We start from the raw sequence: 22,745 nt of genomic DNA on the forward strand, positions 1-22,745 counted from the left end.
TCATCCAAGAAACAGACGCACGTCTTGTAGAGAAGTCCCGCCAACACGTGATGCATAAATGCTTGAAAAACGTGAGCGCCATTTTGCAGTCCAAAAGGCATAACTCTGTATTCGTAGGTACCCAGTGGCGTGAACATGGCTGTCTTCCACTCATCACCCTCCCGCATGCGAATGAGGTTGTACGCCCCCCGCAGGTCCAACTTGGTGAACACCTTTCCCTTCCGTACCTTCGCCAGGAGGTCGTCGATGCGGGGCATGGGGAAGTCCGACGGCTTGGTCACACTGTTCAAAATCCTGTAATCCACTACGAGTCTTTTTTGGGGCGTGTCTCGCTTCTTAACAAAGAATACAGGACTGCCCCCCGCTGCCTTAGACTCCCGGATGAAACCGCGCTCCAAATTATGATCGATGAAGTCTTTGAGTTCCTGCAGTTCGTCCTCAGACATGGAATACAGCTTCCCTTTAGGCAGCGCCGCCCCCGGCAGCAGGTCAATTTTGCAGTCATATGGTCTGTGAGGGGGTAGCCTGTCCGCCTCCTTCTCGCAGAAAACTTCCAGAAATTCTGCGTACTTGTGGGGAATCGCTTGCAGCGTGCCTAGCAGCAGCTGTGACTCCTCTTCCTCTCCTTCCTGCCTGGGTACGATGCAGTGTTCAGCACAAAAGGAAGAGCCGAAGACCAGCTGCCTCTGGAACCAAGCCATCGTTGGGCTGTGCTTGTCCAGCCAACTCATGCCCAATACAATGGGCGTGTCAGACAGTTGAGTGACGTTGAAGCTGATGACTTCCCTGTGATTCCCAAGTCGCATCACCATTGGTGGCGTCTGCTTCACCACTTGCCCCCCTAGCAGCTCCCTGCCATCCACCGTGACAACCTGCAGGGGCAGTGTGGCCGGCAGCAACTGCACAGCGTGCCTGTCGACAAATTCCTGCCCTATAAAGTCCGCGTTGCTGCCGGAGTCGATGGTGATTGGCACGTCCATGGTGATTCCATTGGGCAGCTGGAGAGATGCTGTGAGCCTCACTACTGGTTTGGGCGGGAGGGGGTTCACTGGCTGTAAAATTTCTGGGGACTGCGTCACTAATACGTCTGGCTGGGCCCCAGTGCCTCTTCCTCCAGCCAGACATCGTCGTTTCCCTGCTGTGGTCCTCCCTGCTGCGTTGCTGCAGTCACCATTGCTGAGGCTGCAGTAAGCTTGTGGGGCCTCTGGGGACACTCTTTCGCCATATGTCCTGGCTGCTCACAGACGTAACACTTCCTGGTCCCTCTAGGAGGCTTCGCCTTCACTGCTGCCGGTGCTAGGGCTCTGGTTGCTGACTGAGCCCTTGCACCTCCAACCTCCATAGGTTCGGCTCCTCCTCCTGGCGGAGGCGTGGATTGCGCCCGCGCTGCTTCTCTGGGAAAGAAGGAGGGGCCCCCGACTGGTTCGCGCCCTCCACGTCCTTCGTCCTTGCTCCACGGACGTCCTTCCAGCCTCACCCCCACTGCCAGTGCCCTCTGAACGACCTCCTGGGTGGTTCGGGGTCTCTCCCCCCTCGCTATCTCATCTTTAATCGAGTTGTGCAGTCCCTCCCAAAAGAGGTCTCTTACAGGAGCCGAATCTCTGTCCCATTCCAGGGCGCTGACCAAGGCGAAAAAGCGGGCATGATACTGTCTGACGCTGGCCCTCCCTTGTCTCAGCCCATGCACCTCCTTCCGTGCAAGATCAATGTCAATACTTGATAAGAAACACCCATCCATCGCTTTAATAAAGGCATCCGCATTCTGGAGCGCCGGATCGTTATCTCTCCATAAATTGCGCAACCATGCTTTCGCCTCCCCATGCAGATGGGACATGATGAACCCCACTCTCTCCTGTTCATCTCTAAAGTCTTTATGCAACAGTTGCAGTGCGCACAGTACGTCGGCTCTAAAGTTGGGATACTGTTGCAGGTTCCCATCGAAGTGAGAGAGCAGCCCGCCTGTCCGTCTCGCCAACCCAATTCCCTCCTGCCGGGGTGTTTGCTTTGCCAGTACGTCTAACCTGACCTGGAGATCCCTGCAGGCGGCAGCTGCCTCGTCCTCTCTCTTCCTGGATGCAAGAACCTCGGCGTTCAGTTGTGCCACTGCTTTTCTGAGGTCCTCTATCTGCTGCTCAGCCGTCATGTCTCCTGCCGTTCGTGAGCTCGCTAGTGGGCGCCTGTTTCTCTCCCCTCCTCGAGGCTGCAGATGCCCACAATGTGGTGACGGAGCCTACTGTCAGAGCTGCTTCCAGATCCTAGCTCACAGAGGATCACGCTAGCCAGCGGTCATTAAGTAAAAGTCTTTATTGAATTACAGTTTCCATTCTCACGCTGCTGTCTGCAACTCTACGTCTACTAGCTAGATCGGCGAGGCTCCGTCTGAGTCTCCGCCCCGTGCGCACCAACTTAATATCCTAGCCTTGCTCCACCTTTTCCTCCTGACTGTCCTCCTCTGGGTCCCTCTACCCCCCGGGGCTTCTTCCTTCCGGGATTCTTCTGACGCTGACCCGGACCCTTCTGCCTCCTTGCGCCGGGCTTTAGGACCTGGTTCCCTTTCGGGGCTGCTCACTGCGCCGCCTTCCTCTGCATTTGAACTTGGCGCGCGCGCCCAACCTTCCACTTTCCTCTTAACCGTTTCTTCGCTCCCCGATGGAGGTGTGGCCACTCCTGACTCCTGCCCTCCCTCCTGTGGTGAGCTGCCAGCGCTTCCCCCCTGGCTCCTTTCCTCTTCCCTGCTTCCTGGCGGTGACGCTGGTCCCGATTTCCAGCTGCTCCCCCCTGAGTCTCCCCTGGCTCTATCTTCCTGGGGTGCCTCCCTAGACTCCCCCCTTGCCCTGGCCACTGGTGCTCCTTTCTGTGAATCCTCTGATTCACTGGAAAGACTGGGAGATCTCGGGTCGTCGTCATCACTCATCCTTTCCTCTGTCTCCTCCCCTTCGCTCTCTGTTTCCTCCCTTGCCCGTGCCTCTGCACCTAAACCCCTGACACCATGGGATTACGTCAATTTGCTGTCTCTCTCAAGACAGCCATTTGAAAAAACATCTAGACTTTGATAGGACAAAGGGGCAAATCTCCTCAATGCTTCCTAAATGGTTGATGTGAAAGGTTTCACAGCAATTTATTTGAGTGAAAGAGTTGTGGTTTTTTTTTAAAAAAAGAAGCTGTTGAAATTAGAAATACATTAAGGTTTAAATATTTAATGATTTTCTTTGTGTCTTTGCTGAAATCTGCGATAGCATCTCTGAAGTCTTAAAAACTGTAGTGCTTTATTCCTTCTCTATTACATTATATGCATATTTCTTACAATTATGCCCTGCTACATACCTGGCACTTTATAATCCCTGGTAAATTATATGCATCTCTGGATAGTTTGCTTTGAGGAAACACCATGAAATGAAAGTTTAGAAGGGCAAGAAACACTCCCTTGTTGGCAACTGTAGTGGGTGCACTGTTGTCTCTGAGCAGAGACACACAGGGGCATAGCATGTTTTGCTGACACCCGGGGCGGCAGGCAGGGTAGAGCGCATTTGCCCAGTTCTCACTGCCCACACTGCTGGGTGGGTTCTCGCACACTGGGCAAGGGTGGGTGCAGAGGGTGCTCTTCACTGCTGGAGCCAGGCCAGGCACGATGTGGGGAGCACCTGGTTTGCCCCCCCCCGATTGTGCTCCGGTCCTGGGGCAGTGCTGCCCTGCCCCCCATGCTATGCCACTGGAGACACGTGACACACCGTGACTGTGTCATGATGCCCTTCCAACTTCCCTTTCTCTTGATGCTGAGCTTCTGGTGGCTTGGGACAGCTTTCCCCTCCCTCAACTACATCCCAGATTACTGTAGATATACTTTAATCCAACAGAGCTTGATCGGGCTCGCTGAGAACAAAGCCATCCCCTTTCCACATAGAACTTCTGCAGTACCATATAGCAAAATAGCTCAAATAATCCTCTGAGGTGCCATTAGATAAATTATGGAGATGCTTCTTATTCAAAGGCCTTTGTGATGATTCTGCTGCTCTGAACACCCACTGTGGGCAGCCTGTTCAGCCCAGACAACCTGCATTCCCCATTGTCACTTGGCTGCCCTCCCACCTGTTGTTGCCAAAATGCTAGAAAGGGTCATCCCTGCTGCTCACTCACCACTGCTTTCTCTCTTCTTTCTCTGCCTGTATCTATTTCGGTTGCACACTGTGTGTTTGCTGGCTTGCCCCAGTTCAGATTGAGAGCATTCTTCAGTGTCAAAGTGCTGCCATTAGGAACTCCTCTTTATATTCATCCTCATTTACTTCATCTCAGTCCATTGATCTTGGCCATTTTTCATTTCTTCAAGCATTCTCAGGGCTCATCCACACTTTCCCTCGCCACATATTTTGATTGCATTGTGTACCAATTAATTCCCCTAGGTCTGAGAGCTTTTCTCCTTCTTCCACAGTCATGCCTTGCAAAAATCTGATCTTACACCCTGACTTGAAGCAAAATCCCTCCTCGGAATTTCTGCACATCTTGTAAGATCCGATTCAGCGGGTAAGATTGGAGTATTGCAAGGCGCAACTGCGGAGCAACAATAAAAGCTCTTTGACCCACCTGTGGGAATTAATTAATACACAATACAATCAAAATGTGGGTGAAGCAAAAGTGTGGACACGCCCACACTATTTCTGTTATAGTAAAGTGGGTATATCCAGGTGCAGCTCAGATTGGGGAGTTTGGGCACCATGTTTCTGTGCTGCTGACCCCACACACTCCGGACACACAAAATTATTCATCCCTGGGGTGGTGCCCTACTGACCTGTGCCGGCTGCAAGGTTGCATAGCTGGAGACTTTCTTCCATGAGTGGAGGGCAGTATTTCACAGGGAAAGATCCCTGCTTCTAGTGCCAGAGAAATCTCTCCCAGTGCGGGACAGAGGGCAGGGATGCATCAAAGAGGAATGAGCAGAATGATTCAGGTTCTAGGACCCAGAGATGCCTGGCAGGAGACAGTGTGTCACAATGTGCTGAAGCTGGGAAAGGCCCCTACCTGAGATGGAGACAGAATGGCCTCAAGGAGTCAGGAATGGAAGAGAGTTGGGGTGGGAAGGCAGGAAACCTGTCCGGCACACAGCTGAAAATTATTGGCTTGACTGCTACCCAATAACATTGTGGCCCTGCCTTTTTTCTGCTGCGCATTCTGGGGAGGAAAAAAATCTCAAGAAATCGACATATTTGCACATGGAGAGGGGATGCAGGGCTTCATCCCACTTAAAAATACAAAAACAAACTTCCTGTCGAGAAGATGGGTTGCACCTGTTTCGGTTGAATAGCCACAAGGTTTTCCCATCCAAGTATAAGTGTCAAATAGCAGAGCAAATCTAGGTTGAGTGTGGATTTCACCCCAAACTGCTGTTATGAACGACCACTCTGCTTGGTTTTTTTATACCCAAGCTTCAGCAGAATTTTTGCAGACTGTACATTTTACATTTGATGACCAGTTGACCTCACTGTTTACAATTTCTTTTCCCTTTCTGTGCCTGTGTAACGCACACATATCCTGGACTGCACACCTTGCAGAAATATTTCTGGAACTAGAGAGGTACCTAATAAATGTTCCGTATCCATAGGGTAAGGGCTATAGCTCGGCCGCAGAGCACCTGTTCTGCATGCAGAAGACTCCAGGTTTAATCTTTGGCATTTCTGGGTACTGCCAGAAACCCTGGAGAGCTGCTGATAGTCTGCGTAGACAATACTGAACCAGATGAACATGTGGCCCAAGTGTAAAGCAATATCCTACACTCATATATCAACAAAGCAGAAGAGAGGAGAGTTGCGGTACAGGTTCAAAGCTGAAGCAGAGATGTGCAGAAAAAACAGCCCAAGGTCATCCAAGGTTCCCAGCTGAGCCAAGAGTTTGATCCCGAGTCTTTCCCTCCATACCGATCCCTTCATCCAGTTGACGGTGTTTGGCTGCGAGGCTCGGATTCCATCTGGCACTGCTGAATGATCAACAAGCCCATCCTCATCCTGTGGGCGCCCCGTCTGCTTTAGTTAAGAGAAGCTGCCTGGAGGCACACAGCCTGCCTTTCTCCCTCTTAATCAACCCCGGGCTGAGGGCCGTGGAGTGAAATCGAGGCGGATAGCAGCTTATTGCTCTTTAACTTTTCTATTACCAACCAAACTGCTTATGCCTCCAATAAAACAGCCACCGCAGCTGGTTAACAGCCTTCCCCCAAGAGGTGTGTGATTGCAGGCACAGGGCAATAGCTTCCGGAAGCCCTGGTAATGGAAGCAAAGAGGACTTGACATTTCCCCTAATGTGGCATAACCAGATGTTTCCCTTTGCCTCGTTTTATGCTTCTTCCAAATCATTTGCTTTGCAAAAAAAAAAAAAAGCACATTTCTCTGTTTTCCCCTTGCATCTCACAAGCACTCTGAACCATATCATCCTCTTGGATCTTCCGTACCTGAGGTGGTCCCCTGACACCAGGTCCCCAAGATAAGTATAGGAAATAATGCTTTGAAGAAACCACTCAGTTCCCCTTGCTCAGAGCCTGGTGTCAGTGAGGTTCCCTGGGAGGCTGGCAAACTCCCCTTTCTCTCCTTTGATTTATTAATGGCAAATGAGCTATTATTAGGACTCATGGCTCTGGTCCCTCTGGAGAACAAGTCTCGTGGTAGCAGATTTGTTTCTGCAAATGCAACGGGAGTGCAGACTCAAATGACTGGCTGCATTGCCTTTCATCCTTCTTAGAGACTAATAATGGGGGTTCAGTTCTGAAAGTTTTGCAAACAATCACAGAAAATCCTGCAATGAGGAAGTCCTGCAATTTTTGGATCAACCACTCCAACATATTATGCCTTGTCAACCTCTTATCTAAAGGTGGGCAGTTGAGAAAAACTCATGTAATTTATGTCTGGGGAAGTGAAGTGATTTAAATCAGTTTTGGCTGGGGGCTGTTGGGAAAGCAAGGCGGACAACAGTAGGCAGAGCCAGAAACAATGGCAGGCAGAGCCAGTGAATTCTAGTTGTGTCCCCATCCTCCTCCTGGCTGAGTTCTGCAAGGGGAAACACTTGGACGAAGGAGGAGGAGGACAACCACATGTGGTGGTTGTGTAAAGTAATTAGGAAATTCTGGGAAATGATCTATAATGAACCAAAAAAAAACCCAAAAAACAAACTTAAGAAAATATCTCCCAAGAAACCAGAAGCTTTCCTTCTAGCAATAGTAACCACAGAAGTCTCTCTCTCTCTCTCTCTCTCTCTCTCTCTCTCTCTCTCTCTCTCTCTGGACTTCTTGCACAAAAATGGGAAACAGAAGTAGTACCGACCAAAGAGGAACGGCACTTTAAGTTGTTGTAATATGCGGAGTTAGCAGGTCTGACTAGTAAGATAAGAGAACAAGACGATCAAGAATATAAAAAGGATTGGAAAATGTTTGTGGAGTATTTTAAAAATCCGTATAAACAAGTGAACAGATTAGCAGGACTTGAATAAATTCAGTAGTATAAGAGGAAGAGAAAATTAATAAAACTTGGTAACTTAGAATATGCAGAAGAGAGAGAAAAGAAAGGACACGAGAGACGGAGAGGAAGGAAAGTCTTAGGTGTCTTTTGTTGTGTCCTTGATTGGTTGTCATTTTCCTTTCATTTTTCCCCTTTTAATTTATCCTTATTCATTTTGAACTGTATGTAAAAAAAAAATGCAAATAAAAATTACTTTTTTAAAAAAGGAGGAGGAGCCTAACAGACAGTGCCACCCTCTGGACTGGGTAGCCAGCTGGGTGGCCAAATCATGGTTATAAAGCAGCCATAGGCAAACTCGGCCCTCCAGATGTTTTGAGACTACAATCCCCATCATCTCTGACCACTGGTCCTGTTAGCTAGGGATGATGGAATTTGTAGTCCCAAAACATCTGGAGGGCCGAGTTTGCCTATGCCTGTTATACAGCAAAGCTTGGAAGATTGAGGGCACACAGTGCATTGTTAAACTATGGCACTTGCTCTGATGGCCAACAGCTCAGATTGCTTTAAAAGAAGATTGGACAAATACATGGAAGAGTAATCAATGGTTACTAGCCAGGATGACAACACTGCCTCCATGCTCAGAGGCAGTAACAGGCGGCATTGTGGGGAGGGGGGCGAGCTGCTGGGGTGATGGCCCAAGGTGCCTTTTGGGGGGATACTGCTCACGCCGCCCTGCCAGTCCTGCGCCGCTTTGCAAGTCTGGGATCTGATCTGAATGATTCTTCAGGAGAATCATACATTGCAAAGCAGCGCAGGACTGGCAGGGTGGCATGAGGAGGATGCAACAACCATGTGCTCTTTGGTCATGCCCTCACTTCTCATGCCACCCTGCCAGCCCCAAGTCACTTTGCGAGCCTCAGTGGCGAGGGCTGGGCTGGTGTGGCAGGCTCCGTTCACCCTCCACCCCAGGTGCCAGCAAACCATGCTATGCTACTGGTCAGTAGTGCTTCTGAACCCCAGTTGCAGGAAGCCACAGGAGGGGAGAGTGTTCTTGGGTCCTGTTTGTGGATGTCCCACAGGCATTTGGCTGCCCACTGTGGGAATAGTTTACTAGCCATTGGCCAGATCCAGCAGCATCTTTTATGTTCTTATTATTTGGGCATCTTGCACTTTATTACCATTTAATTTTCCTTTTGGAAAATGCATTCACCACTTGGAGGGGAGTTTTTCAGAAAGGATCAGTTTATCTACATTTTATCACCACTGTCACCACCTCTGTATCTTAAAAGCAAATCCAGTGGATGATTTTGTCCAATGTAACAGGCTCTTCTGATGATGTTATGACTAGCTGTTAAGTATAAGAAAAAGGCAGCTGGGGAGGTGGCAGGATGAGGCCCCATTCACCCTAATGCACCAGCCTCCACCATTGTGTGTATTCCCTGGATGATTTATATATACATTTTCCTTTCTCTCCTCCTTTCAGGTTCCCCATTTCAAGGTTGCCCCCGAAGAATTCCTCAAGCTCCAGTTCCAGAGATTCACGACTTTGAACCTCCATCCCAGCAACACTGACATCAGCGTGGCTGTTGCTGGGATCCTGAATTTCTTTAACTGCACCACTGCCTGCCTCATCTGTGCCAAAGCTGAATGTAAGTTGCTTTGGAAGGCTGCTCACAGAGCCAAGCGTCCACCCTGTGGCGTTCCAATTTGTACAAATCGTCAAGACAGTGATGGTTGAGACCGGAGACAGAAAATCCCACAAACCCCTCATCCCATGCCTGGCAGCAAAAAACGCAATCGATTAAACAACTAATCGTTTGCTCCTCTTTTATAACTCCCAGAATCAGTGACCTGAGGAAGCTGCTTCACTCTACCTAAAGATAGGGCCGGCACACACCTTTGTGGCAAGGGCAGGTGGTGGGAGAAAAGGGAAGTAAAGCCTTATCATGGAAGCTAAATAAAATCTTTCCTCTTAAAGTCTCTGAAAATCTTTAAATGAAGCAAAGTACCAGACTTTGTATGATGAAAGACAAGCTGTGAAGCTTTGTGCATTCAGCAAATATGATGTCCAACACTGAACAATGATTCCGGATATTGACTACTGTTTTGTAGAAATCTTCGTCAGCGTAGTGGGAAGATATAGAATTGCTTCATAAACTGAAAATGCAGGTCATCGTCTAAAAATTTTATTTTCAGTTTATGAAGCAATTCTATATCTTCCCACCACGCTGATGAAGAATTCTATGAAACAGTAGTCAATATCCAGAATCATTGTTCAGTGTTGGACATCATATTTGCTGAATGCACAAAGCTTCACAGCTTGTCTTTCATCATACAAAGTCTGGTACTTTGCTTCATTTAAAGATTTTCAGAGACTTTAAGACTAAAGATTTCATATAGTACTTCTTATGGTTTGAAGGAATTCTAGTAAAGATTGTCTATTGCGTATGTACATGGTCATCGTGTTTCCTAGATATTGCTGATGTTCTCTTTGCAGCACAGGGGTTTGTTTGGTTACATATCATGGAAGCTGGCTTGCAGTCAAGGGAATTCTTATTGTGAACAAGCCTACACTGAATTGATTCTCGTAATTTCAGAGCACATACATTTTGATGCAGAATTCAGATTTTGTTGCCTTTCATTTTGTCTCTTGTGCAAAGTATATAGGGCTCTTCACGCCATAACAAATGCAAAACAACAGAGTTTCACTTGCCCGCTCCCTTCCACTTACCACCCAATGTCTGCAACCTTCTGAAAATGAATAATAGTGTACGTGCATGTCTTCCTCCATGTGTTTGCCTGATACATTCAGGGCCCCTCTAGACTAGTGTATTATTGTGAGTGCATTCTGAAAATATGGCCAAATTCACACACTATATCTAAAGCCCTATGATACCACTTTAAACAGTCATGACTTCTCCCAAATCATCACGGGACCTGTAGTTTGTTTAGGGGGCTACAGGTTGTTAGCAGCCTCCCTCATACTCCTCCCAGGGCTACAATTCCCATAGTTCCCTGTAGAGTGGGATTGCTTGTTAAACTGCTCTGGGAATTGTAGCTCTGGGAGAGAAATAGGGGTGCCCTAACAATTCTCAGCAGCCTTAACAAACTACACTTCCCACTTCTTGAGGGGGAAGTCATGTCTGCTTATAGAACTTTAAATGTATGGTATGAATGTGGCCATATTCTTGACCCAACGATAGTGCATTACTGGCAAATTTATTCTTCTTCAGTTGCTTTTGGCATTCTTCCCCAAAGCTACCACACTATTGCTGTCTAGAGGGGCTACGGTGCGACAAAATAAACCACAACATGTGTGGTATATAAAAAAATACAGGATTTCAGCAGGAAGCTGCAGGATATTCACTGAGAGGAGATGAAGTAATGCCATTGCCCCAAAACTTTTGCAGGCACAGATGGCATTGAAAATGGAATGAATTTATGCACACTCTGCAGGTTGATCGCTGTGTGAATAAATTTATTCTCTGCGTATATGCACTTATGTGCTAACCCACAGGTGCTGCACACTGGAAGGGTGTAGAATGCAAGCGGTGTACACAGATGCCTGGCACTGTTCTGTCCCTGGTTAATTTGATCCTTCATTTAACAGGATCAAAAAAGCTCAGGAACCAAATCGCTTTTACAATAGCACGGCACCCATCCGTCCATTGAGTCAGGTTCGATTGCTTTAATCAGGTGTGATTGGATGAACCGGTTGCTGACTGGGGTGCAGTGGTGTGGAAGAGGGAAATGACCCTTCACAGATAAAACTGTGGTGCTGCCCTGCAAGCCTTGATCATGGGCAGCCTTGGGGATGCCCCATCTTCTAAGGCACAAGGGAGAAAGAGCTGCAGATCAGCTTCCTTTTTTTTCTTTCCAAATCTTTATTTCTCTGAAGGAGGAGCGGAAATTCAGCACTGAATGAAGACGCCTCTGTATGCAATGAGAACTCAGTTGAGACAGGGACGGACTCCATTCCCACCCCCCCTTCTCTAATGTGGGCAAGATGGAGTTGATGATTTATGGCTGCTTGTCAACCTTAAGGGGAAAAAATAGGAGGGAGTTTTGTGGGTTAATGACAGAGTGGCAAAATTAAGCTGTGTTGCGCTAGCTCTGAAGCCAGGGAAACAAGGGCAATCCTTCAAGGCTGAGATTCTGTAGGATTCCAGGAGGAGATGGGGCAGGGGAGGGTCATGAGCAGGCCTCCAACTCAGATGTTGCCTCCACTGTTTCCCTCCTCAACGGGAGAAATTAGCCGTGATTTCCCACATCTGTTTAAAAATGGTTTCTCGCTGATCCTAGAGGATATAAAGCCTGCTTTAAAGTTCCCCGTCTTTGCTTTTTCCCATGGTGGTGCAGGGGAGTGCAGAGTCCTAAAACTTCTTTGCGATCTCTCGGGAGACCAATGAGAAACCCAGGAGTCAACTGACAGAAGATATGCTCAACGACATAAAATATGCTGTGCACGCAAGACAGGCCCAGGTTCAATCGCCAGCAGGGCTGGGTGGGAGATTAAGGAGAGCTACTGCCAGTCAGAGTAGATCATGCTGGTCTTGATGGGAGAATGGTCTGATGCAATACAATGCAGCTTCAGACATTCAGATGATGCCTGCTTTCCCCCCCAGCACATTTCTGGAAACCCTATGGGCTAGGAACATGACTTGGTTTGTTAAAGAAAGTCAAGAATCTCAGGATGCCAGTTTCCAAGTCAGCACTGTGCAATTGTAGGTTCATGGGATAGCCAAAAGTCTTACCACTCTTCATTCTCCGAGCCATAGGAGCCAACTCCTAGGGGCTGATGTCCCTTCAGCCGCCCCCAATAAAAATTTGAAGGGGTTGCCCCCCAAAAAGTTAATTTGCATTGCCATTCAAGTGCCACATTTTGTGATTGATTATGTGGGGTGGGGCTTGCCTGCCCCCCACCAATATTCAAGTTAGTACCCCTGCTCCAAGCCTTATGCCCAGGTCTGCCTCTGTGTTGTGGGAGCACAGATAATTTTGCCTGAGCATCCCAGCTTTGATTTGCATTTAAAAAAAACATCAAGTCACTGCCCCATATTGATTGTGAAGGTAGGCTTACAAACAAGTGGGCCATGCATCTGTTCAAATCTCAGAAACCAGAGGGATGAATGAATAAATTTACCAGTGGCTGGGGCCTGAGCTTGAATGCCCTACATAACACTTCCCCGTGAGAAAATCTGCATAATGTATACTGGTTGTAGAATTTAGCTTTTTCTGAGTGTGTAATTTGGGGGTTTGAGTGGAAGCAGAGGGTATACCTGACAGTGACCTAGCCCAGTTCTTTGCCCAAGAGGCCTTCTTTCCCATCAGATAACTAAACAGACTGCCGCTCGCAGCAGAGGAATGACTCTAATGCAGCCCACGTCTGATTCTGCCTCTCCCTTCCTTGGTGGTCCTCGTTTATGTACTTCAAAGTTTCAGGGAGGTTCCTACAAGACCCGGCTCATGTTCAGCCTGTAAAACAGGCCCTTGAAAGAGCATCCTTCTGTTGGCGACAAGTGCTTCAGAGCCTCGTGTTAGCGGAACAGAAGGAAATCTCTTTGGATAGCAACAGGCCCCTCTCTTTCCTTGTACAGACTAGGAGCCCTGAAGGATACAGCTGTCAGAGAAGACAGTAGTCTGGGGTGAAGGAGCTGGAGTTAGGAGAGGGGGGCTCAGAATATAATATTATAAAATCATGCATGATTTGGTGGTTCCCTCATTGCGAGAAGTGAGGTTACAGGGAACCAGGCAGAGGGCCTTCTCCATCATCACACCTGTCCTGTGGAACACCCTCCCATTAGATGTCAAGGAAATAATAATAATAATAATAATAATAATAATAATAATAATAATACATTTTTTATTTATATTCCGCCCTCCCCAGCCGAATCTGGGCTCAGAACAACAATAAAAGTAACACAGTTTACATAAAATCAATTAATTGAAATGCATTCTAAAATCAATTCAAAATCAAATTAATAGCAACCATTGGGCTAGTGTTCTGTGAGGATTACTGAAGAAGGGGGTCAGACTGTGCCTTGGCCAAAGGCCTGGTGGAAGAGCTCTGTCTTGCAGGCCCTGCAGAAAGATGTCAAGTCCTGCAGGGCCCTAGTCTCTTGTGACAGAGCGTTCCACCAGATCGGGGCCACTATCTGCCTTTTAGAAGACATCTGAAGACAGCCCTGTATAGGGAAGTTTTTAATGTTTGCTGTTTTACCGAGTCAGAAGGGCGGCATATAAATAATAATAATCTGGGGTTCTCTGAATGCACCCCAACATAAAGAGATTTAGGAACTAGATACCACTCTAACTAATCATGCTCTGTCCTTATTTCTTGCATTTCATTTTCTTGTATTTGTAACCCACCTTTCGTCCTAGGAGCTTTTAAGTCGGTATACATGGCTTTTCCCCCACACCCCATTTTATTCACACAACAGCATTGTGAGGTAGGTTGAGCTGAAGTAGAAGAGTCATAGAATTGTAGAGCTGGGTGGAACCATTAGGATCATCTAGTCCAAGCTCCTGCAATGCAGGAATATGCAGCTGTCCCATACGGGGATAGAACCTGCAACCTTGCTGTTACCAGCACCACGCTCTAACCAACTGAGCTATAGTGACTGTCCAAGGTCACCCAGCGAGTTACACAGCTGGCTGTGGTTTAAAATATGAGGCTGCACATACACATTGAAAGCAGAATTCTCCCCCAAGAAAAAGATAAACCTGGGAACTGTAGTTTTTAAAGGGCCCTGTGAGGGATAAACTACAGTTCCCAGGATTATTGCTGGGTGGAGAGGAGGTGTGGATTAGTTTAACCTCCAGTTTGCTAGTAAAACTGAATTAAAGGGTAAAGGGGACCCCTGACCATTAGGTCCAGTTGTGACCGACTCGGGTTGCGGGGCTCATCTCGCTTTATTGGCTGAGGGAGCCAGCATACAGCTTCTGGGTCATGTGGCCAGCATGACTAAGCTGCTTCTGGCAAACCAGAGCAGTGCATGGAAACGCCGTTTACCTTCCCGCCGAAGTGGTACCTATTCATCTACTTGCACTTTGAGGTGCTTTCGAACTGCTAGGTTGGCAGGAGCTGGGACCGAGCAACAGGAGCTCACCCCGTCGTGGGGATTCAAACTGGTGACCATCTGATTGGCAAGCCCTAGGCTCTGTAGTTTAACCCACCATGTCGCAAAATGATGCATGTCTAAAAAATGTGTTGCCAACATGAAACGTTTGGAAAGCTCTGCTCTAGCTATTTCACCCAGGTGTGATCAGAAGGAAGCAAGGAAGCGCAAGTGGGCAGGTCCTGCAGCAGAAAGGCAAGGATTCAAAGGGACAGAGCCAGATGAATGTGGTCCAAGATAGGCTGGCGGTCAGAGCAGGCAGATGAGGAAGGAGAGAGGGAGAAGGGAAGGGAAGAGGAGAGGAGAATCTGTTCAGCAGCACTCCAAGAAGTATGAGATGCTCAAACTAAGGAACAAAGCCTGGAGTCATAGTTATATATCACCAACCACACCTCTGCTGCTTGGACTAGTCATGTTGTATGGATGCCTGATTATCGTCTTCCAAAGCAACTACTCTACTCTGAACTTAAAAATGGAAAGTGTAATGCTGGTGATCAACAAAATGCTGGTGGTCAAAGACTCTCTCATGGCAATTCTTTTTTAAAAATGTAGTATGAACACTGACAACTGGGAAACACTGGCCTGCAAGCGCTCCAATTGGAGAACAGCCTTTACCAAAGGTGTCATGGGTTCTGAAGACGCTCAAACTCAGGACGAAAGAGAGAAACATGCTAAGAGGAAGGCACGTGTGGCAAACCCTCACCATGATCAACTCCCACCTGGAAACTATGTCCCCACTGTGGAAAGACGTGTGGATCCAGAATTGGCCTCCACAGCCACTTACGGACTCAATTTTAAAACCGTGTTTATGGAAGACAATATTTCTTGGCTACAAGTGATCACCAAAGAAGAAGAAGCTTCGATTGGCTGTGCTGATGAGTCACAGTACCTTTCTTGGTCATCACCTGGATGGAGCTACAGTACAGGAGACATCAGGTCAAGCACTCTCCCTTGGCCTAGTGGCAGCTCTGGTGATGCAGTGAGTTAGGCGCCAGGGACCTTAGTTATGAAATAAAAAGCACTTGGGATTGAAAGGGACATCGGTATTCAGACCAGGAATGTAAAAATCAGGCAGCAAAGTTTCTTAAAGAAAAAGTTTTTATTTGGATTTTGTCAGACAAAAAGCAAATAGGGTGCATTCAGGAAAATGAAGAATGCCCACCCCCCCCTTTGGGGCAGTCAACTTATATATCTTTCTGCAAAGCACAGTTCAGCCCCTTGGCATCCCTTTAGCCAATGATTGATAATTTCCTATGGTCATTGATGCATATTCATTGAAGCTCAACCAATAAAAAAATTGGTGGTGGCCTTTCGGTTCCAAGTTGCCCTATCCACTAGGTGGCGCCAGAAGCTTATAATCTACTTAACCTCTTTACTAGTTCCAGGAAGTGCCCCTGAACCCCCCGCTTCCAAGAAATGTCCTTGTGGTTTAGCAACTTCACACCTAAGCGTTATATCTGGAGCCTGGCGGTCAGCAAACATCCTGCTACTTGCCTTTGTCAGGGGTCGTTTCTCAGAAATGGCTTAACCTCAACTGGCAAACTTCCTGCAGGGGCAAGCTAGCTGCACCCACAAGCTTGCATGCTTGCTGCCTCTGCAAAAGGTGGCAAAGTGACAAACATGAGAAAGAGAAATAGTCTTTTGCTTTCTAAAATGGCTTTGTGCTTTTAGCTTTTAGATGGCTCTATAATATGGCTTCAGAGATTCTTAGCCTGGCTCTCCATTGGTCATCCTGACCTTCACCCCTCCATTCCCCCCTTTCCATCATGAAAATGCTGACCGGTCACGGTTCTCCATTTTCGCTTGATGGACCTATAGGTACAATATCATAGAGAGCCAGGAAATGTACACTCCTGTGGATACACGGGCCTCCCTCTATGACCCTGTCAAGTCTTCAAATATGGTGCTGGGGAACCACGTAGGTGGTGTTCAGAATCTTGACCTCGCACGCATACCCAGCACTCAGACCTGTTCAGGCTCTTGGCCACAGCCGTGGTCATGTTCAGGAAGGTGTTCTCCCTCTACCCGGTGGCCATCTGAGAGGTGAGAACCATCAGGAGGCAGGGTATGATCCACATCCTGATTTGAGGAATGTTCGGTGGCCCAGAACAAAGAACTGTACCACCAACACAGAAATACCACAGGCCAAAGGGATGGGGGCCCACGAAGGCCAGGTCATGTGGGCCTCTAACTCCTGGCCCTACTGAGGCGTGAACAGCGTCTACACACAAAACATTCCCACTCTACACAGGGAAAAGTGGCCGCCTGGCACTGATACACTGTTAGGCCTCGGGAGCTATAGGGATGGCACTAGACTCTGTAAAGTTCAAAGGCTGGTCCTACTGGGTAGCGGTCACCTACGTGGTCTCCGACCAGGGCCTATGGAGGCTGAAGCCTGGGGTGGTAACCCTTATGCAGCCACAAGAATACCCTACCACATTCAAGGGTATTAGATGTGGAGTTACCAGGCCCAGTAGTTCAGGCAGTATTCTGGGATTTTTGGGAGGCTCGAGCCACCACGACAACCACAGGTGGGGCTGCAGGATTTACTGGCACTTGTTCAGCAATTTCAATGTGCACCTGGTTCAGGCTCCCTCCCCTGCAATATTTGCATTAAGATAGGCTCCGTCCCATGCAACACCTGGATTAAGATTAGGACCTGGTCTACCAGATGGGGTTGGTACAGTGCTCTACCCCCTGAGTGACAGTTGGTTCCCCCCCCCCCCACAACAGCAAGAGCGGTAGATTTCGACCGTCTCTGCAACTTCCCGTAGGAGCAGTACCCATGTGCGCTGGACAGTGGTGTGGAAGAGAAGCCACAGTGGGGTAGTGGGATGTTTCAATACGGCAACCTCATCAAAGCCCTGTTCCCAATAGCCAATGAGCACGCCGTTTCTTACCACTGGCAAGACGAACCAGTCGTAGCAGAGGTCCGCAGGCCAATAGGGTCGGTATGGCTCGGTGGGGTCAGGGCAATAGGACATAGAGCAAATCAATACAGAACATTATAGAGAAAAGGGGAAAGTCCTTGTGAAAGTCCTTGTGATGATCAGTCGCAGGATCACGTTGCCCGTGGCCCAACGCGTTTCCGGTAGCGTCAGACACAAGGCGATGATCAGACGCGTGTGATGCACCCAGGGAATCACGTCGGCTACTCTCACCGCAGTTGGGATGGAGAGGAGGACGGTATACGGGCCTCGCTACTTAGGGATGAGGGGGGTTGCGCTTCCACGCTGTCACCCGGCTGGAACTGGTGGACCGGCTCAGCGAGACTGCACGGTGTAGGCTCGAGGTAGTACCTGGAAAGGGAAGCAAACACACACGGGGACAGGAATTGCACTTGTTCCTGAGTGATGTGATCTCCCACCCGCCCCAAACTGGCGGGGATGTCTCGGACGAAAGGGGTTGGTCTGCCATACAAAAGTTCAAAGGGTGATAGTCTCAGTTTCTTGGTTGGAGCACTCCAAATTCGAAACAAGGCAATGGGCAGGACATCCATCCAGTGTAGTCCCGGCTCCTGAGTCAACTTGGCCAAGTGGGCCTTCAAGGTGCGATTCATACGCTCAGGTTTTTCCAAACTCTGGGGTCTGTAGGCTGCGTGTAGCCTCTAGTTTATCTGCAGCGCCTTGCACACTTCTTGCACAACTTTATCAATGAAGGCAGGGCCATTGTCACTGCCAATACTTCTGGGGAGGCCAAATCGGGGTATGAGTTCATGTAACAGTTTCTTGGACACTTCACGAGGTATCTCTGTTCTAGTGGGGTATGCCTCTGTCCAGCCCGTCAGCGTGAAGACAAACACAAGCAGGTATTTGATACCCCTAGCTGGAGGCAATTCAGTGAAGTCCACAATCAGGCTCTCCATAGGGGTGAAGCCCACGTGTTGTACACCCAGCGGAGGGAGGTGGCCTTGTCTGGGGGTGTTCTTGGCGCACAGGACACACCCCTGGGATATAGCAGCAACTAGTTGAGAAAGGTTAGTGATATAGAAAAGTCTCCCAAGGTGTGCTCTGGCAGCTGGACCCCCTAGATGAGTGGACTCGTGGTAATTCTTCACAATCACGGTAGCCAGATGTTGGGGCACAAAAACATGGTTTTCTGGTAGACGGAACCATCCCTCCTGGAGTGTTGCTCCTTCCTGGCGTGCCCACTGTTGTTCCTCCGGTGTGTAGCGTGGTTCCACATCGTCTGGAGTGAGTTGTGGGATGAGGGCTGCGTTGAGTGCTGGTGGAGGTTTCAAAGCTGCTTCACGAGCTGCGTTGTCTGCCTTCCGGTTGTCCCTAGTGACCATGTCCCGGCCTCTCCCATGGCCTTTGCAGTGCATCACGGCAATCTCTCCGGGACCCCATACTGTTTCCAGTAACGTCTCAACTTCTGGATATTAGCCTTGCATCCAGCTGCCAATTGCAGGGCAATGCCTTTTGCTGTTGGACTTCGCCTCAGAGCACAAACAACTCTTGGAGACTTTGGCTTTCTTAGAGCTCTTGGAACGGCTTGCCTGGCTTGCCTGGCTTGCACCCCCACTTCTGGGTGCTCTGCTGCCTGAGGAACAACTTGTAACTGCCTCCCTCTTCCCAGGTCTCAGCCTCTCTCCAGCCCACAGTCCATCACACAGATTTATTGAAGCGTAGAAACAACTTCCCAAAACAGCCTCAGCCCCCTCTGGGCTTGGTACTTTTTCTGGGCATCCTCTAGCCCCCTCTGGGCTTTCTGGGCATCCCACAGCCCCTTCTGGGCTTCCAGCCCCCTCTGGTCTGGCTGCCACTGTGGCCTGACATGCTGTCTTCAGTGGCTGCCACGTTACCCAGGGCTTCCTCCCTTGGAGTATTGGCAACAGCCAAGAATCAAGGCTGGCCCTTAAAATGGCTAGGACCCTTTGGTCTCTCTAGAGCATCAGGCACGTCTGCTTCACAAGCTTCCACTGCGCCTGCAGACTTCTCAATGGGTTGGGCAAAGCCTGTTTCAGCCTCCTTATATTCCATAAGGGTGAGAACCGAATGGGGCACATTCACATGCATCTCCTGGCTAAACATGAACTTGTCTGCTTCTTCCACTAGTGTGGCGGTGGCAGTGACAGCCCACAGACAGGGTGGCCAGCCTTTCACTGTGGAATCTAATTGCTTGATAGTCTCAAAGGCTTCTTGTTGGGCCGGTCCCCACTCAAAGGGGTCACTTTCCCTTCCTCTGGTAACTTCATTTAGAGGTTTTGCTAAAATACTGAAGCCTGGGATTCCGATTCTGCGAAAGCCTGCTGCTCCACAACTTTAAGCTTGTCTTTTAGGGATATCACAATCTCTGCCTTTTCTTGCAGTGACCTTTTGACAATTTCTAGATGGTCAGTATGTTCAGCAAGTTGTCTGGATAAATTAGCTAAATCTTCATCCCCCTTTTTTTGGCATTTTGTAAAGTGAGCTGGTTGTGTGAATCTTTCACTGATTTCAGCTCATTCACAAAACTTTGTTCTTTGTTTTTCTTTTGATTTTAGTAACTTGTTCAATTTCTCCTTTACAGAGATATGTTCATCGACCTGGGATTTAAGATGGTCTGTTCCTCCTTACATTCTATTTCTGTTTCTTGCAATTTTTAGCTGATTTACTTATTTGTTCTTTAAGCAATTTAATTTGTGAGTCACACTCCATGAGTTTGTTGTTGTAAGTAACATCACAAGTCTTAATTGCAGAATGAAGATCTTTAACTGTTTGGCTAGTCTCTTTGTTTTGCCTAACAAATTCTTCATTCTCTTTTGTTTTACTAACGTTTTCAATTTCTCCCTCAGCCAGTTCTGATTTTTATTGCACTTAACTGGTCAGAAAGTTCTGAAAGCTTTCTGCCTCCACTGTTCACACCTTTGGTTTGTAGATCTTTCAGTCACCGGACTTCCCTTTCAGCCTTAGACAACACTATTTCCCTGTCTTGCATTTCATCCTCTTTGCACTTGATCTGACATTTCAGAATATTAATCTGCTCAGAATACACATTTATATTTGAAATAATAGCAGAAATTTCTTTGTCTTTCTCAGCTAAAACCTCTCTGAGGTTGTCAAATTCTCTTCCATACCTCTGGAGGTCTTGAATTAGTTGAGACCTCTCTTCTAAATGACTTGTGTTTAATCTATTAAGTCCTTCATTTGTCTGTTCAAGATCCTGTTACATTAATTCTATAGCAGCATCCTGTTTCATGCTCTTTTTTCGAAAGTGGGTATTTATTTATTTTTTCCTCTGTTAATGCAGTAATAACTGCTTACTGTTCTGTACACTCTTCTCCATAAACACTGCACTTCTTCTGGACATCTTCCCTCTCCAAAACCTGACATGAGGGAGTGACTTTGCAATGTTCAGTCCTGCATTTCTTCAACCGGGGGGGGGGGGTTGTCATCTACCACCTTCAGCTAGTTGTCTATATAGGGAATCTGGTCACGATGTCCCCCCTGGTCTATGCCATAGTCTCCACTGAATCCTTTCTTGAAGTTGTTTAACATACATTGAAGGGGAATTACTGGACCTTTCAAGCCTTTCGAGCCTCCCCCTCCCATTTTCAGTATGGCCCTGTACAGCGTCCCCACACCAAACACTCACACATTCATTGGAGTACTTATTGCTACGACCCCAGGGGAATGCCCCGGGGTAACACACATACATGCACAAAATGCCTCTTTCGCTGGACGCTTGCACGACACACTAACCACCCTGTGCCCCCCCCCTTTCTCTCCTTCCTAATACCAAAGCGTGGGTGGTTGTCAGGGGTCAACCCTTCTCCTTAATGCCACTATCCACGCTGGAGATTTGATCACGATCTCCATTCTCCTTAATTATAAGGAGGATTTCCTATCCCCTCAGGGCTTGTTGCCATGTACTCACCCCAGCCGGCTGTTCTCTGCCCTGTCCTCCCAACCTCGGCTCTTCAAATCCGTTGTCCTCTGTCCCAGGATACAGCAAGAGGGTCAAGTTGCCTTCTGTCCCCCTCCGAAGAAAAGGTTCGGTGTGCACTTGGAAGCCAGGAGGTCCGTTGGCCCTCCGCCGTCTCTGCCCAGAGGGCAAGGGAGCTGCCTCCTGGTCTCTGAGGACACTTAAAGTCCTTCTGATCCGAGTCACCTTGGCACCAAATGAAAGGGACATCGGTATTCAGACCAGGAATGTAAAAATCAGGCAGCAAAGTTTCTTAAAGAAAAAGTTTTTATTTGGATTTTGTCAGACAAAAAGCAAATAGGGTGCATTCAGGAAAATGAAGAATGCCCACCCCCCCTTTGGGGCAGTCAACTTATATATCTTTCTGCAAAGCACAGTTCAGCCCCTTGGCATCCCTTTAGCCAATGATTGACAATTTCCTATGGTCATTGATGCATATTCATTGAAGCTCAACCAATAAAAAAATTGGTGGTGGCCTTTCGGTTCCAAGTTGCCCTATCCACTAGGTGGCGCCAGAAGCTTATAATCTACTTAACCTCTTTACTAGTTCCAGGAAGTGCCCCTGAACCCCCCGCTTCCAAGAAATGTCCTTGTGGTTTAGCAACTTCACACCTAAGCGTTATATCTGGAGCCTGGCGGTCAGCAAACATCCTGCTACTTGCCTTTGTCAGGGGTCGTTTCTCAGAAATGGCTTAACCTCAACTGGCAAACTTCCTGCAGGGGCAAGCTAGCTGCACCCACAAGCTTGCATGCTTGCTGCCTCTGCAAAAGGTGGCAAAGTGACAAACATGAGAAAGAGAAATAGTCTTTTGCTTTCTAAAATGGCTTTGTGCTTTTAGCTTTTAGATGGCTCTATAATATGGCTTCAGAGATTCTTAGCCTGGCTCTCCATTGGTCATCCTGACCTTCACCCCTCCAGGATGAGGCACATGGTGTTTGAATAGTCCTTAGTGAAAGGGCAGGAGTGGCATGTGCTTCAGTCATCCAGGTCTTAACACTTCATTTCCCACAAGGCAGCTGCCTGGTGCAGCCCCCTCCCCTTCTAGATCTCCTTGCAAGTATCCTGATCCTTCCCAGGCTTCAGATCCTGGAGCATGCTTTCCTCCAGCCCCTATTCTTTGGCTTTGCCCCCTTACCCTTCCGCTGGCAGATCCCTGGAAGTTGGCCCCTGTCCCACAGCAATTAGCAGCTACCAGGCCAGGCCATATTCTGCTGGTCAAGACAGTAAAATAAATGGAGAAAGAGGCAAAGATTTATGTTTATTGGGGCAGGTGGGAGGTCTCGCCTC

General features: G+C 48.2%; 1 protein-coding gene across 4 annotated transcripts in view; it reads left to right on the top strand.

The window, feature by feature from the left end:
- Window positions 1–22,745, top strand: part of GRIK4 (glutamate ionotropic receptor kainate type subunit 4) — a 498,627-nt gene that overhangs the window by 336,794 nt on the left and 139,088 nt on the right. For all 4 annotated transcript variants that reach the window (XM_081172490.1, XM_081172492.1, XM_081172493.1 and 1 more), the window contains exon 5: window positions 8,917–9,082. In XM_081172490.1, the coding sequence (XP_081028616.1) occupies window positions 8,917–9,082 (166 nt within the window). The remainder of the gene's footprint in view (window positions 1–8,916; window positions 9,083–22,745) is intronic.

This window comes from Podarcis bocagei (assembly GCF_964188305.1).
Source record: "Podarcis bocagei genome assembly, chromosome: 15".
In the NCBI taxonomy this organism is placed as follows: domain Eukaryota; kingdom Metazoa; phylum Chordata; class Lepidosauria; order Squamata; family Lacertidae; genus Podarcis; species Podarcis bocagei.